At 41.3% G+C, this 13,092-nt stretch overlaps 1 protein-coding gene across 1 annotated transcript in view; it reads left to right on the forward strand.

The window, feature by feature from the left end:
* LOC140197038 (uncharacterized) overlaps positions 1-13,092 on the forward strand; it is a 99,357-nt gene that overhangs the window by 28,587 nt on the left and 57,678 nt on the right. The window contains exons 6-9 of the mRNA XM_072256969.1: positions 631-744; positions 4,556-4,696; positions 8,005-8,129; positions 12,875-12,992. Coding sequence (XP_072113070.1) covers positions 631-744; positions 4,556-4,696; positions 8,005-8,129; positions 12,875-12,992 — 498 coding nt within the window. The remainder of the gene's footprint in view (positions 1-630; positions 745-4,555; positions 4,697-8,004; positions 8,130-12,874; positions 12,993-13,092) is intronic.

Here is a 13,092-nt window from a genome sequence, read left to right on the forward strand (position 1 = left end):
TTATTTCTGCTTAATTGAGAGGGCAGAAAGAGTCTTGGTTTGATAACTCATCTGAGAAACAAGACTTCTGGATGCAGAACTCCTTCAGTACTACAGCAAACTTAGCCTGTAAATTTATCAACCTGGGTTGAAAATTTTATTTGAGCATTAAGGTTAACATTTAAGTTGTTGCAGAATACTCCTTGACAATATCCTTTCCAATTAAAACTTGTTTAAATTTTAAGATCATTACGTGACTACCTAGTGCTTTTTATCCTAATATTTTAATATGGTTTCCTTTGGAGATCAGAACAAAAAATATTGAAACAATCAAAGGTTAATGACATATTGTTCCTCAGTATTGAAATAACAATGTTTAAAGCCTTCCGTTCCTCATTTACCACATAGATTAATAATGTTTGCAGATTTATGTTATTAAAACATAAACATATCCGATTGCAATTACATACTGACCTTCATCAATGTTGTCTCTGAATTTATCATATTTAAGGGATGTGTATATCAATCCATATCTGAATTCATGTATCACATTTGAGAAAGGGCTTACTAAGAGTAGTTGATGAAGTCAATGAGAGTGGAAGTTTACATTTTTCAAGAGTCTCTGTGATTCATTAAATATATCCATCATAGACGGTGATCAGTGTGAAACTAATCCATGTACCAACAATGGAACTTGCCAGGATCTGATTGGGGGCTACTATTGCCACTGTCCTCAAGATCGAGATGGACCACAGTGTCAATATGGTAACGTTGAATCTTTTTCATTTGAAATGATGTCCTTGTTCAACACTTCCATGTGTTGTTGTTTATTGTGTTTGTGTTTAATAAAATTAGAGGCTTACAATTCTGTGTCTAATGAGAGCACCAAACAATATAAATGCAGTTACAGTCTGAATCTGCCATCAGAATTCTCCTAATTCACCATGTATTGATCTACAAAAATGTTCCCAATGACTTTATCTAGAGAGGAAGTAGCAGAGGGTGCAGACTGTAGGCAATGTCAGGAATGTTGTAATCAAATTGAAGGAAGAAAGCAGATTTGGTTTTTGGGTCGATGAGGGAACACCCTGCTCCTCTGGGCCCAAGAGCAATGGTGTAAAGGCACCAGCTGATGGACTCAGCCTTTTTGACTTCATTTCAATTGCCTGATTATCTGAACTCTGGGAAATCTACCCACAGGTTTTCCATTTATGGAATATTTAATGACAATACTCTGTTAACAGATAAGTTATGAGGGGAGAGACATATGACTCTTTGCAAATAATCTAATGTCCAATTTTCTCTGCAAAGAGTGCCTTTTTAAATGACAGAGGAAAAACAAAATACAGTAAAAGGAGCAACACACATCAAAGTTGCTGGTGAACGCAGCAGGCCAGGCAGCATCTCTTGGAAGAGGTACAGTCGATGTTTCAGGCCGAGACCCTTCGTCAGGACTTCGTCCGTTAGTCCTGACGAAGAGTCTCGGCCTGAAACGTCGACTGTACCTCTTCCTAGAGATGCTGCCTGGCCTGCTGCGTTCACCAGCAACTTTGATGTGAGTTGCTTGAATTTCCAGCATCTGCAGAATTCCTGTTGTTACAGTAAAAGGAGGGCAATTTTACCAGAGAAAAAAATTGTAGTTACATTTGTGGTTCACAGTCTCATTAAAGTAACTTAAATATACAAATCCAAAACTGTAGATACTGGTAATATGAAATAAAATCAGAAAATTTTCAGAGCACTGAGTGAGTCAGGGCAAAATATGCAGGGAAAGAAACAAAGTAAATATTTCAGGTCAAAGACTTATTGACAAAACTAAATGAGTTAATGTTGGAGTTTCCTCAGCACAGTTGTCACAAGTGCCAAAACCCATTTTGTATAAACTGAAAACAGGCATTCTGGGATGGGTTTCTCTTTTATTTTAATTTTTAACTCTACTGTCTGGAACATCAAGTTAACCCATTGTCACCCATTAAAAGCATATCGTGAAACTGATGTAAATACACTAAAGTGTTCAACACACAGAAAATGCTGGAGGAACTCAGCAGGCCAGGCAGCATCTAGGAAAAGAGTACAGACAATGCTTCGGGTGAAAACTCTTCGGCAGGACTGGAGAAAAAAGCTGAGAAGTAGATTTAAAAGGTGGGGAAGGGGAGAGAGAAACACCAGGCGATAGGTGAAACCTAGAACAGGAAGGATGAAGTAAGGTTCTGGGAAGCTGATTGGTGAAAGATCAGAAGGCCATTTGCCGAGCACCTACTCACTGTCCTTCAGAAAAAGCAGGAACTCCCATGTTAATTCCACTTCCCATTCCCATTCCGATATGTCCATCCTTGGCCTTCTCCACTGTTGTGATGAGGCCACACTTAGGTTGGAGGAACAACGCCTTATATTCCGTTTGGGTAGCCTCCAACCTGATGGCATGAACATCGATTTCTCAAACTTCTGGTAATGTACCCCCCCCCCCCCCGCTTCACCATTTCCCACCCCTTTTTCCCTCTCTCACCTTATCTCCTTGCCTGCCCATCACATCCCTCTGGTGCTCCTCCCCATGGCCTTCTGTCTCTTTCACCAATCAACTGCCCAGCTCTTTACTTGATCCCTCTCCCTCCAGGTTTCATCTATCACCTGGTGTTTCTCTCTCTCCCCTCCCCCACCTTTTAAATCTACTCCTCAGCTTTTTTCTCTCCAGTCCTGCCGAAGGGTTTCGGCCAGAAACATCAACTGTACTCTTTTCCTAAATGCTGCCTGGCCTGCTGAGTTCCTCCAGCATTTTGCGAGTGTTGCTGGGATTAACAGCATCTGCAGATTTTCTCTTCTTTGACATTAATGATTGTCAGTCATCAAGGCCTAGAGAAAGTCTGCACTGACTTATTTGTAATGTTTGAAGTCCAAACCCCAAGCATAATTCTGCTGTGTTGTTCACTAGTGACCCTAAACCCCCAATTTTCCATCTAGAACAGCTAAATGTCATAGCCTAGAAACACCAGCGGTGCCCTTCAGTTCAAATTTGTGACTTAGCAGGGCTTCTGTTTGGTGTAAAACAATAAAAACTGCTGAAGGAGCACAACAGATCTTCCAAGTGGTACACCATTCATAGTGACTCCATCTCAATTTCTGAAGTAGGGCTATTTAACTATATATGAAACACGATCACATCAGTACGTACCCTGCTGAGGCTCTTGCTCAATAAATACAACAACATTTTTAGTGATCCGGTCAAAAATATACAGTACTGTGCAAAAATCTTAGGCACATTTATATAGCTAGGGTGGCTGAGAGATTTGCACGGTACCATATTTGTCAACGTGGAACGGAGATTGAGTTTGTAAATCTGGTGGGAGCAGAAGATTCTGGCAATGACAAGGGTGGAGCGCCACGGGTGCAGACACTCCCAGTCCTGAGACACCAGGCAAGGTCATTTGATTCCAAACAATTTGTTTATTGATCATTACAGAATGCCCCTCCGGTGCTTCCTTCTCCCTTCCCCTCTTTCCAACCGTGATTCCCCTCTCCCTGCCCCCTTCTCACTCTCAGTCCACAACACAGACCCATATCAGAATCAGGTTTATCATCACTTACATATGTCATGACATCTGTTTTTTTGTGTTTGGCAACAATACAGTGCAATACATAAAATTACTACAGTGCTTTGCAAAAGTCTTAGGCAGCCTAGCTATATATATGTGCCTAAGACTTTTGCACAGTACTGTAATTCACCCCAATTATTTCACCCTACTTTCCCCTCACCCAGTGGTTCCTGCTTGCAAATGGGAATTGGTGTTTTATGGATTGGCTGCTACTGAACGTAGTATATGGGACTTCTGTATGAGGCTGCACTCCTGTTCCAGCTGGCATACCCACTAGAGGAAATGAGAAAGCCAATACTTAATTGTTTAAAAATCAATCAGATTTCAGCTTCTCTACATATCCAGGCTGCTTATGATCTTCACTTACAAGTAGTTACCTGTCCTATCATTGTGGTAACACCCTAAAGGAGCTGTGTGGTGTGTGGCCAAGTGGTTACGGCTCACGATCTGAAGGTTGTGGGTTCGAGTCTCGGCCAAGGCAGCATGTTGTGTCTTTGACCACACACTGCTCCAGTCCACCCAGCTGAAAATGGGTACCGGCAAATGCTGGGGGTTAACCTCGCAATAGACTCCGGGGGGAGTCTCGTACGCTCAGTTGCTTCACGCCACAGAAACCAGCATAAGCAGCAGCCTGATGGGCCACAAAGGCTCGGAACAGACTTTGACTTCGACCTAAAGGAACCGCCATTAATGGAAGACTGACAGATTCATCTGATTCACTAATGCAAGTTCTTGTATCTCACATAAAAAATTATATAATTGTGTACTTAAAGGAGAAAATCGAGAATTTGTCTTTAACCGACCAGTTCAAAGGGTGTGCCATAGCCCTTAATAAACTTTTCCGAATAATGCATGTGTGTTGTGTGGTATAGGTGTTTCCTTTGCATAGATAATTTTTCAGTTTGTTTGTTCAGCACTGTTACTTGGTCTAATCAATCCAGAGTCATCCATGGATAAAGTTTAATTTCAATATTTAATGATTTCAGCACTGAAGGCAACAAACTGCTCTGACAATTATGGTTATTGTGAACATATCTGTAAAGAAGTTCCCTCGAAAAATAGGCGGGAATGTTCATGCGTGAATACCTACAATCTAAGTGATGATGGCTTTTCCTGCATTCCTAAAGGTGAGGAGTTTCCTAATCTTAAGGGTAATATTCTTCATATTTCTGCTCCTTCTTTGAGGAGTGACACTAAATAGTACCAAGTCGATAATGCAAAGTACATGGGTGCTAGATGGACTTCTATAAATGATCCTTCTTGTAAATGGGTGTAAGGTGAACCCAACAGAGCTGTTGGGCAAAAGGAGAAAATAGCTTATAGCCAAATAAGAAAAATGGGACATGTGGGAACAATATGAAAGGGAGCACATACTTGAATGCCTCTCTTTTCTAAAAGAAAAAAATGTACCATATAAGAATATAAAATCTAATGGACATGGATCTATAGATTACCAGTTTCCAGGTTTATTTGATCTTATTGCACTTTTATTAAAGAATCCAGACTTCCTCAAGTATCTGCATTTCTTGAATTGCATGAGTTATTTATCTCAGTACTTGTCCGACCTTCTTCAGCTCAACAACTCCGACAGCATGGAAGCTGTGCTAATCTGCCAATAGCTCCCATAGCTGTGACTTCTATCTTTGCAGAAAAAGACTGAATTCAAGTTCCACTCCAGAGATCCAATCTTATAAACTACGCCAACACGCCTGGTTAATACTAAGGGAGTTCTGTCTTCTGAATGAGATGCTAACCCAGGCCCACATCTACTCTCTTGGCTGGATACAAACTATCCCATGCTTCTCTAGTAAAGCTTTGATATCTAGCATGCACCCTCAAGATTTTAGTGATGCAGGACTCACAGATTTTCCACCCTGCTGAATTTTATTTCTGTTAACACTCCAACACTGTTTTTATTTACTCTTTTAAAGATGTTTTATGATAGTGCAACAAATTTTCCAATTAAGGTAGGTAGGGGAAGTGTGGGAAAGGGGGGACTGATGGATTTAAAAAGGAACACAAGAAGGAAGGCCCTGATGTGTTTAAAAGCAGCTTGAGAAGGAGGGCCATGGTGAGTTTAAAGGAAGAGCGCAGAATGGGGCTCCAGTGAGTTTAAACAAAGTGCAAGAAACAGTACCTGGCACTGGAGATTCTCAATGGGATAGTGGAGTTTTACTGTAATTTTGTAGAAATGCAGTGAGTTCTCCCCAGATTCCTGATGAACTTTGCCACAAACAGATCTTCTGTTCATTGTCAGACTGGTGTTTGTGGGAGCTTGTTGCGTGCAAATTGGCAGCGTGTTTCCTACCATTGTTCATACTACAGTAGAAACAAACCAAAATTCTGAGGGTTCCTGCCATTTATTGGGGCTCTATTACAAGAGCATGCAATAGTTACTTATTGGCTTTAAAGAGACAGGTAAAGCACATTATTAAATGCTGGCCTCTTGCGCATTCTTAAGTTGCATAGGCTGCATCATGTCTTCATCTGCCTATGTTTGACACTGAGAATCCCATCCCTAAGTCTCTGTACCTTCCTGCCCATTTTCAATAGATTTCAATGGGTATACTTAATTGCAGAGAAATGTATACAATATACATCCTGAAATTCTTTTTCTTCCCAAACATCCACGAAAACAGAGGGGTGCCCCAAAGAATGAATGACAGTTAAATGTTAGAACCCCAAAGTCCCCTGCAGCTTCCCCCTCCCGCACATAAGCAGCAGCAAAGCCCCTCCCCCACCAACAAAAAAAAACTTACACCCCCTACGGGGCACTCAAGCGTGCAACAAATCATCAATAAAGGCACAGACGCAGTACGCCAAAGACTACTCGTTCATCCGGTAATTCGACATACCACAGGCTCTCTCTCTCCCTAATAAGGAAAAAAGACGTATCCCCATTTCACAGAGAGTGGGGAGACGTAACAAAGCAATTCACTAAAAGATATGTCAGCCTCTTTGAGCAAGTTTTGGATATCTGCTTTAGTTTCTCAAATTTTCTTTGTTAACATTATATAATACCAATCCAGGTTTTTTTTTTTGTTATTGATGTTATTAGGTTGTGTGTAGATATCGCAACTTTAATTATCTGTACTCCGGTGTATCTGTGGGTTACCAGGGTATCTTGTTTTGGGGTTTTTTGATATTCCAGGGTTTGGGAGGCTTTCTGAAAGTATCCTGAGGTCTCTGAATTAAAGGTACATCCAAGGCACAGTATCTTTGAAGTCAGTGTATGTACTCTCAGTGCTCACTTTATTAAGTTCAACTGCACACTGAGTGTATGTTTGTTGCCCATCTACTTCAAGTTTCGACATATTGTCCATTCAGAGATGCTCTTCTACACACCACAGTTGTGATGTGTGGTTATTTGAGTTCCTGTCACCTTCCTGTTAGCTTGGACCAGTCTAGCCATTCTCCTCTGACCTCTCATTAACAAGGCACTTTTGCCCACAGAACTGCCGCACGTGATGCTTTTAGCTTTTCACATCATTCTCAGTAAATTCTAGTGAATGTTGCGTGTGAAAATCCTAGGAGATCAGCAGATTCTGAGATATGTGATCAAAGTCACTTGGATCACATTGCTTCCCCATTCTGATAGTTGGTCTGAATAACAACTGAACCTCTTGACCATGTCTGCATGCTTTTATGCATTGAGTTGCTATCACATGAATGGCTGATTGAATATTTGCATTATTGAGCAGATGTACAAGTATACCTAATAAAGTGGCCACTGAGTGTATAATCAACCCTTACCTTTGAATTGTGGAAATTTCTACTGTGTGAGGCAACAAGTTTCAAACACAGTGAGAGTATCTTCATCTCGAAACTGCAGAAGCAAGCAATGTTTTGAAATAACAGTTTTTTTGGGCAACTGTGATTACTTGATATATCAAGAGTCACTTGAGTTATCAGTCTTTAAGTGCCGAGATTGATATGACAATTTACATTTTGGAATATTTTTGTACAGTGATGCCCAGTACAATATCCAAGATTTCTGTGTTTATTAACTGCAGAAAAAATATTGGTTGATATAGCACTTTTTGTCCATTACAACGTTCCCAAAGTGGGTCAAAGGAACTCAATTACTGAGTCAGGAAGAGGTATTGGACAGGAAGCTATAAACTTTGTGGTTGGCAAAGCGAAGGGAGGTGAAGATGGGAGACGGAGTTCTCAGAGGGTTAAGTACAGAAATCAGTAGAGGAGATGTTATCGAATTAAACATGATAAACTGAAAATTGAATGAAAGTAAGTCATTAGCTTTAAATAAATAAAAAAAAGGTAAGTTCCAATGATGATGTTTGCCCATTAAGTGATAGCTTATGTTGGATACTGCCCTAAATCCTTAGAATTGTGGTTGTGAACGGTACATTGGGATTAGGATTACACTGTAATCTCCTCTGCATATCATTGAATTGAAATACAATATACATTGCAGAATATGGTTGCGGATACCTCAGAACAGTAAATAAAAAATCACTTTCTCAAGGCATGGAAAATTCAACACTAGACCCTCGAATCACTGGGGGCAAGACGATGAAGAAAGGAAGCAGCCCCTGGCAGGTGAGTTGCTTTACTGTAGTAATCTAGTGAACATTCTGTGTACAGAAAACTGAATCCTGGGGCTGCTTGTTTCTGTTTCAGTTAATATTTTTGTTAATGTAGTGCTTAGGTGTTAATAAATAAACCAACTATAGTATTTGTACTAAAGCATGTGATTTCTCCGGCCAAGGCCAAACAAGTGACTTACAAGTATTTATCCTGACGAAGGGTCTCGGCCTGAAACGTCGACTGTACCTCTTCCTAGAGATGCTGCCTGGCCTGCTGCGTTCACCAGCAACTTTGATGTGTGTTACAAGTATTTATAAGAGCTTTCTTGATTTTGTAATGTTGCGCTGGTGTTGGTAAAGCCATGTAATCTGTCTGTATTTTTAACTACTTCTTCAAATTTTCTTGCTGCCTTCAAGAATTTATACACAGTGGCCCATAGGCTCTGTGTTCCCCAGCCTCTTTTAACATGAAACCATCATGTTTGTAAGTTAAATGTTGAAGGATTAAAGAAAAGTAGCAAGCAAAAACTGCTCCAGATATTTAGAAAGGGGATTATGCTAAATGATAAGGAGGAAGACGGGGAACCATTGGGAAGGAAGGCACTCAGCCCGTGCTGGTGCTGTGAAAGAACTACCAGTTATTATTGCTTCCCAGGGCTTTCTCTGCCAATCATTTCAGCTAAGTATTAAGTGAATGACCTTTCTGAAAGTTGAAATGTAATCTGTTTCTACCACCCCTCCACTCACTGAATTTCAACGTGAATAGGTTCCTACTCCTCTACATCCTGACTTGGTTTGCCAGTTACTTTAAATCTGTAGCTCAGTAATGGTCACAGTGCACATGTAGGTGTGCGAGCATTAATAACCATACAGCAGAGCCCTGACTCAGTTCACCTTGGTCCTCTTTGCCCCTGCATCGGGACCTTGCTCCATCAAGTTTGGGTGGGAGTTGGTGTGCAACATCTGTCTGACACTAAAAGCAAATTGTGCACAGGCAGCTTCCTTACCTTAACAAGGAGGAACCTGGCACGAGAAGGATTTTACTATCATGCGAATGAGAGAATGCAAAGACATCTGTGCCAACTGTGCCATTTCAGGGACTAGTGACTGTTGGACGATTCATTGGCTAATTCACTCTGTTATTTTCATCATTCTAGCTCCCATTAAAAACAGTGCCAATGGAAACATTGCAGCTGGAAAGTCAATGCAGGCTGGTGCTCTAGAGAATGTTGGAAACATCAAGTCAGGCAGTATTTTTGGTGAGAAAAACTGAGTTAAATTTCAGGTCAAAGGCGCTTCATCAGAACTGGGAAAGAGAGAAAATGAGCTGCTTTCATGTTGCAGAGGGTTGAACAGGGATGGATATGGCAAAGGGAGTGCTATGACTGGGGTTGCCAAGGGGAAAAGTTGTATTGGAGGTCATCAGATCAATGGATTAATGGGGATAGTTTGAGAGAGAGTCCAGACAAATGAACATTAAAAACTATGAAATGAGGCCAGTTAGCATGAGAACAGAATCAAAATTGTAGTGTGCAGAGCTTTAGAATGTTCTTTAGCGGTCAGGCTGTGTTAATGGAGAAACAATGAAAACCGAGCCAGTATCACAAATGGACTGACCAGTTCTGATAAAGGCAGAGAAAGTTTGAAGTTTGATATCGAGTCCAGAAAGATGCAATGTACCAATATAGAGCGAGGGGTGCCATTGTGCTCATCAAGCTCCATTACAACAATGCAGGAAGCTGCAGATTGGCAGTGGAATGTAGGATATACTGGCAGGAAGCTGAGGATCAGACCTGCAGACTGAATGCAGGTTTTCCACAAAGCAGTCACTTAATCGGTTTTTGTTTACTCCACTGTGGAGAAAACCACATTGTGAATGCAGTACGCCAGAATGGAAGAAATGCTTGGGAATTCCTGCTACAACGGATAAGAGTATTGATCACAAATGGTGATCAATACTCTTATACTCTGATCAGAAGTAGTGGGCTGCTCTATTTGCTGCAGTGATCATGGTTATGAGGCTATTCTTAAAATGGTCAGAGATATGGGATTTCTCTCAGTGCTGATCCCAGTACAAATGTGAGCACTAAGAGCAGCTCCTAATCTGTATTGCTGTGAACATTGCCATAGGAACAGCAACTGCAGGACTGTAATCCTCACAGCTGTGACACCATCACCTTTAAAGAAGTAAGAGATCTAGCACCAGAGTGTCTCCATTACTGGAGTGAGAGCAGCTCCAGAACTCTTATCATTACTGCAGGTGTAAGAACAGCCCTAGGACTGTGAGCATTATTGCAGGGAGAACAGTCTCGGAACTGTGATCTTTTTTTGTGATTTGAGCAATGTGGAGCGGTGGCCATTTCTGCAGCGAGTGAAGCCGCAGCAATAGGAGCACTACTGAAGTAGAAGAGCATCCCCAGATCTTTGACCACTAATGCAATGAGTGCAGGAACAGCAAAGCAATAGACCAGTGAAGCTTTGCCACTGGAGAGCAGATGTGATTAGAGTGGTGGGGGATTTCAGTTCCCAGCTTTGTTGGTGGATGGCGCTATCTAATGAAATTCTTTACAAGGGCTGTGTGGTTAATGTTATCTACGTGGACTTGATGAAAGGCTTTTGACAGGTCCTTCATGTATGGCTGGCCTAAACCATTGGATGCTGTGGGATGCTATGTGTGTTGTAAATTGGATCCCAGACTAGCTTGGTAATAGGAGAAACAAGGTGATTACGGAGAGCTGCCTTTGTAATTGGAAGCCTGCGAATCTGGTATGCTGCAGACATTGATGTTGAGAGATTTGTTGTTCATGCATTCATTGGGCACTTCATTGGGTTACCTCCTGGATGTCCATGGTTATTCTGCTGCTGTAGCCCGTCCACTTCACCATTCGAGATGTTGTGCCTTCAGAGATGCTCTTCTGCACACCACTGTTGTGCGTGTGGTTATTTGAGTTACTGTCACTTTCCTGTCAGCCTGAACCATTCTGGCTGTCCTCCTCTGACCCCTCTCATTAACAAGGCATTTTCACCCACAGAACTACCGCTCATGGGATTCTTTTTTTTTCATTTCTTTGCACCATTCTCTAAAAACTCTAGAGACCGTTGTGTGTGAAAATCCCAGGAGCTTAGCAATTTCTGAGATACGCAAACCATCCTATCTGGCAGCAACAATCACTCCATGGTCAAATTCACTTAGATTATATTTCTTCCCCACTCTGATGCTTGGTCTGAACAACAACTGAATCACTTGACCATGTTTGCATGCTTTTATGCATTGAGTTGTTCTCTCATGCTTGGCTGATTAGATAATTGCATTAACAAACAGGTGTACATGATAGAGTGGCCACTGAATGTACAGTAATTTGGATATGAATGTAGGAAGTTTGCAGTCAATACAAAAAAGTTGTACATTGTAGATAGAGAGGGAGATAGTCTTAGTTTATAGAACAATACTGGTGAGCTGGTAAATTGACCAGATAATAGCAGATGGAACTTAATCCTAGTAACTATGAGTTGATGCAAGTTGGTGGTCCAACACGGATATACGTTCTGAACTGTATTGCCCGATGGAGAACAGTGAGACCATCATGTGCAGGCAATAGGTTGCTAAAAGGAAGGTGTTAAAGAAGAGATAAGAGTTGCTGGCTGTCATTAGCTGCAGCATAGATCTGAAGTGCACGGAAGTCATTGAACTTTGGTTAGGCCATAGCTGGAGTACTACCTTAGCAATGGCCCACTGCTAGAGTACAGGCTGCCAAATGCACTGAAGAGGGTGAAGCAGAAAGATCCATTAGGATGTTGCCAGGGTGGAACCTTACAATTATGAAGGTAGACTGGCTGGACTGGGTTTCTTTTCCTTCAACACTGTAATACAAAATTATGAGAGACATAGGTAGGGTGGAGTGTGAGAAACTTTTCCTCATTATGGAGGCACCTAGAGCCAGAAGGCATAGGCTTGAGGTGAATATTAAGAGAGTTAAAAGGCATCTGAAGAAATATTGTTTCACCCAGAGAGTGGTTGCAATCTGGAATGCACTGCCCTCAAAGATGGTACATTTGAAAAGTATCTGGATGCACACTTGAATCATTAAGGCATAGGAGGCCATAAACCTGGTACTGTTAAATGGATTTAGTGTGGACAGGGACTTGATAGTGCTCTTGGATGTCATTAGTCAATGCTTCTTTGTTGTCGAACACTATTTCTCAATCATATCTTTCTCTGGAAATACATGCAGATGGGCAAAATTAGCCTTATTTCCCTCTCCAATCCACAATCAATTTTTATCAGAGCAAAATGAATCTTTGATATTAGCTTTATTCTTTATATCACTGGGAAATCCTTAAGATGTTTTAAAAATAGACTCAACCTTGGGGCATTCTGCTTTTACTTGATCCTCAAACACAAGAAAATCTGCTGATGCTGGAAATTCAAGCAACACACACAAAATGCTGGTGGAATGCAGCAGGCCAGGCAGCATCCTATAGATGCACTGATCCTATAGATGTATAGTCCTATAGATCCTATAGATGGCAGCATCCTATAGATGTACAGTTGATCCTATGGATGCTGTCTGGCCTGCTGCATTCCACCAGCATTTTGTGTGTGTTGCTTTACTTGATCCTACAGGTTTAGTTACTGGGCTTGTAGTGAAGTTATTTTTTTAGGTCTACGGGTGGAGGGTTTGTTTCTTGAGGTTTGTGAATGTCTCGTTTCTGGAGTTGTATTTAATTTTATGAGGTCACTCTGTATTTTAATGACAGATCCTACTTATGGATGCAGGTGGACATTTCAAGTGTGGAGGAGTTCTAATTCATCAGTTTTGGATCTTGACTGCCGCTCATTGCGTTGATGAAGGAGGTCGATTTAAAGTCAGACTTGGTATGGGAAATCCAGTCATGCTTGCTATAGCTCATGCCTACTCCAAGTGCCTGGTACATATAGTGCAGTGTGCTCCTCCCTGAGTACAGTTCACAATTTC

The sequence above is a fragment of the Mobula birostris genome, chromosome 4, assembly GCF_030028105.1.
Source record: "Mobula birostris isolate sMobBir1 chromosome 4, sMobBir1.hap1, whole genome shotgun sequence".
Taxonomy (NCBI): domain Eukaryota; kingdom Metazoa; phylum Chordata; class Chondrichthyes; order Myliobatiformes; family Myliobatidae; genus Mobula; species Mobula birostris.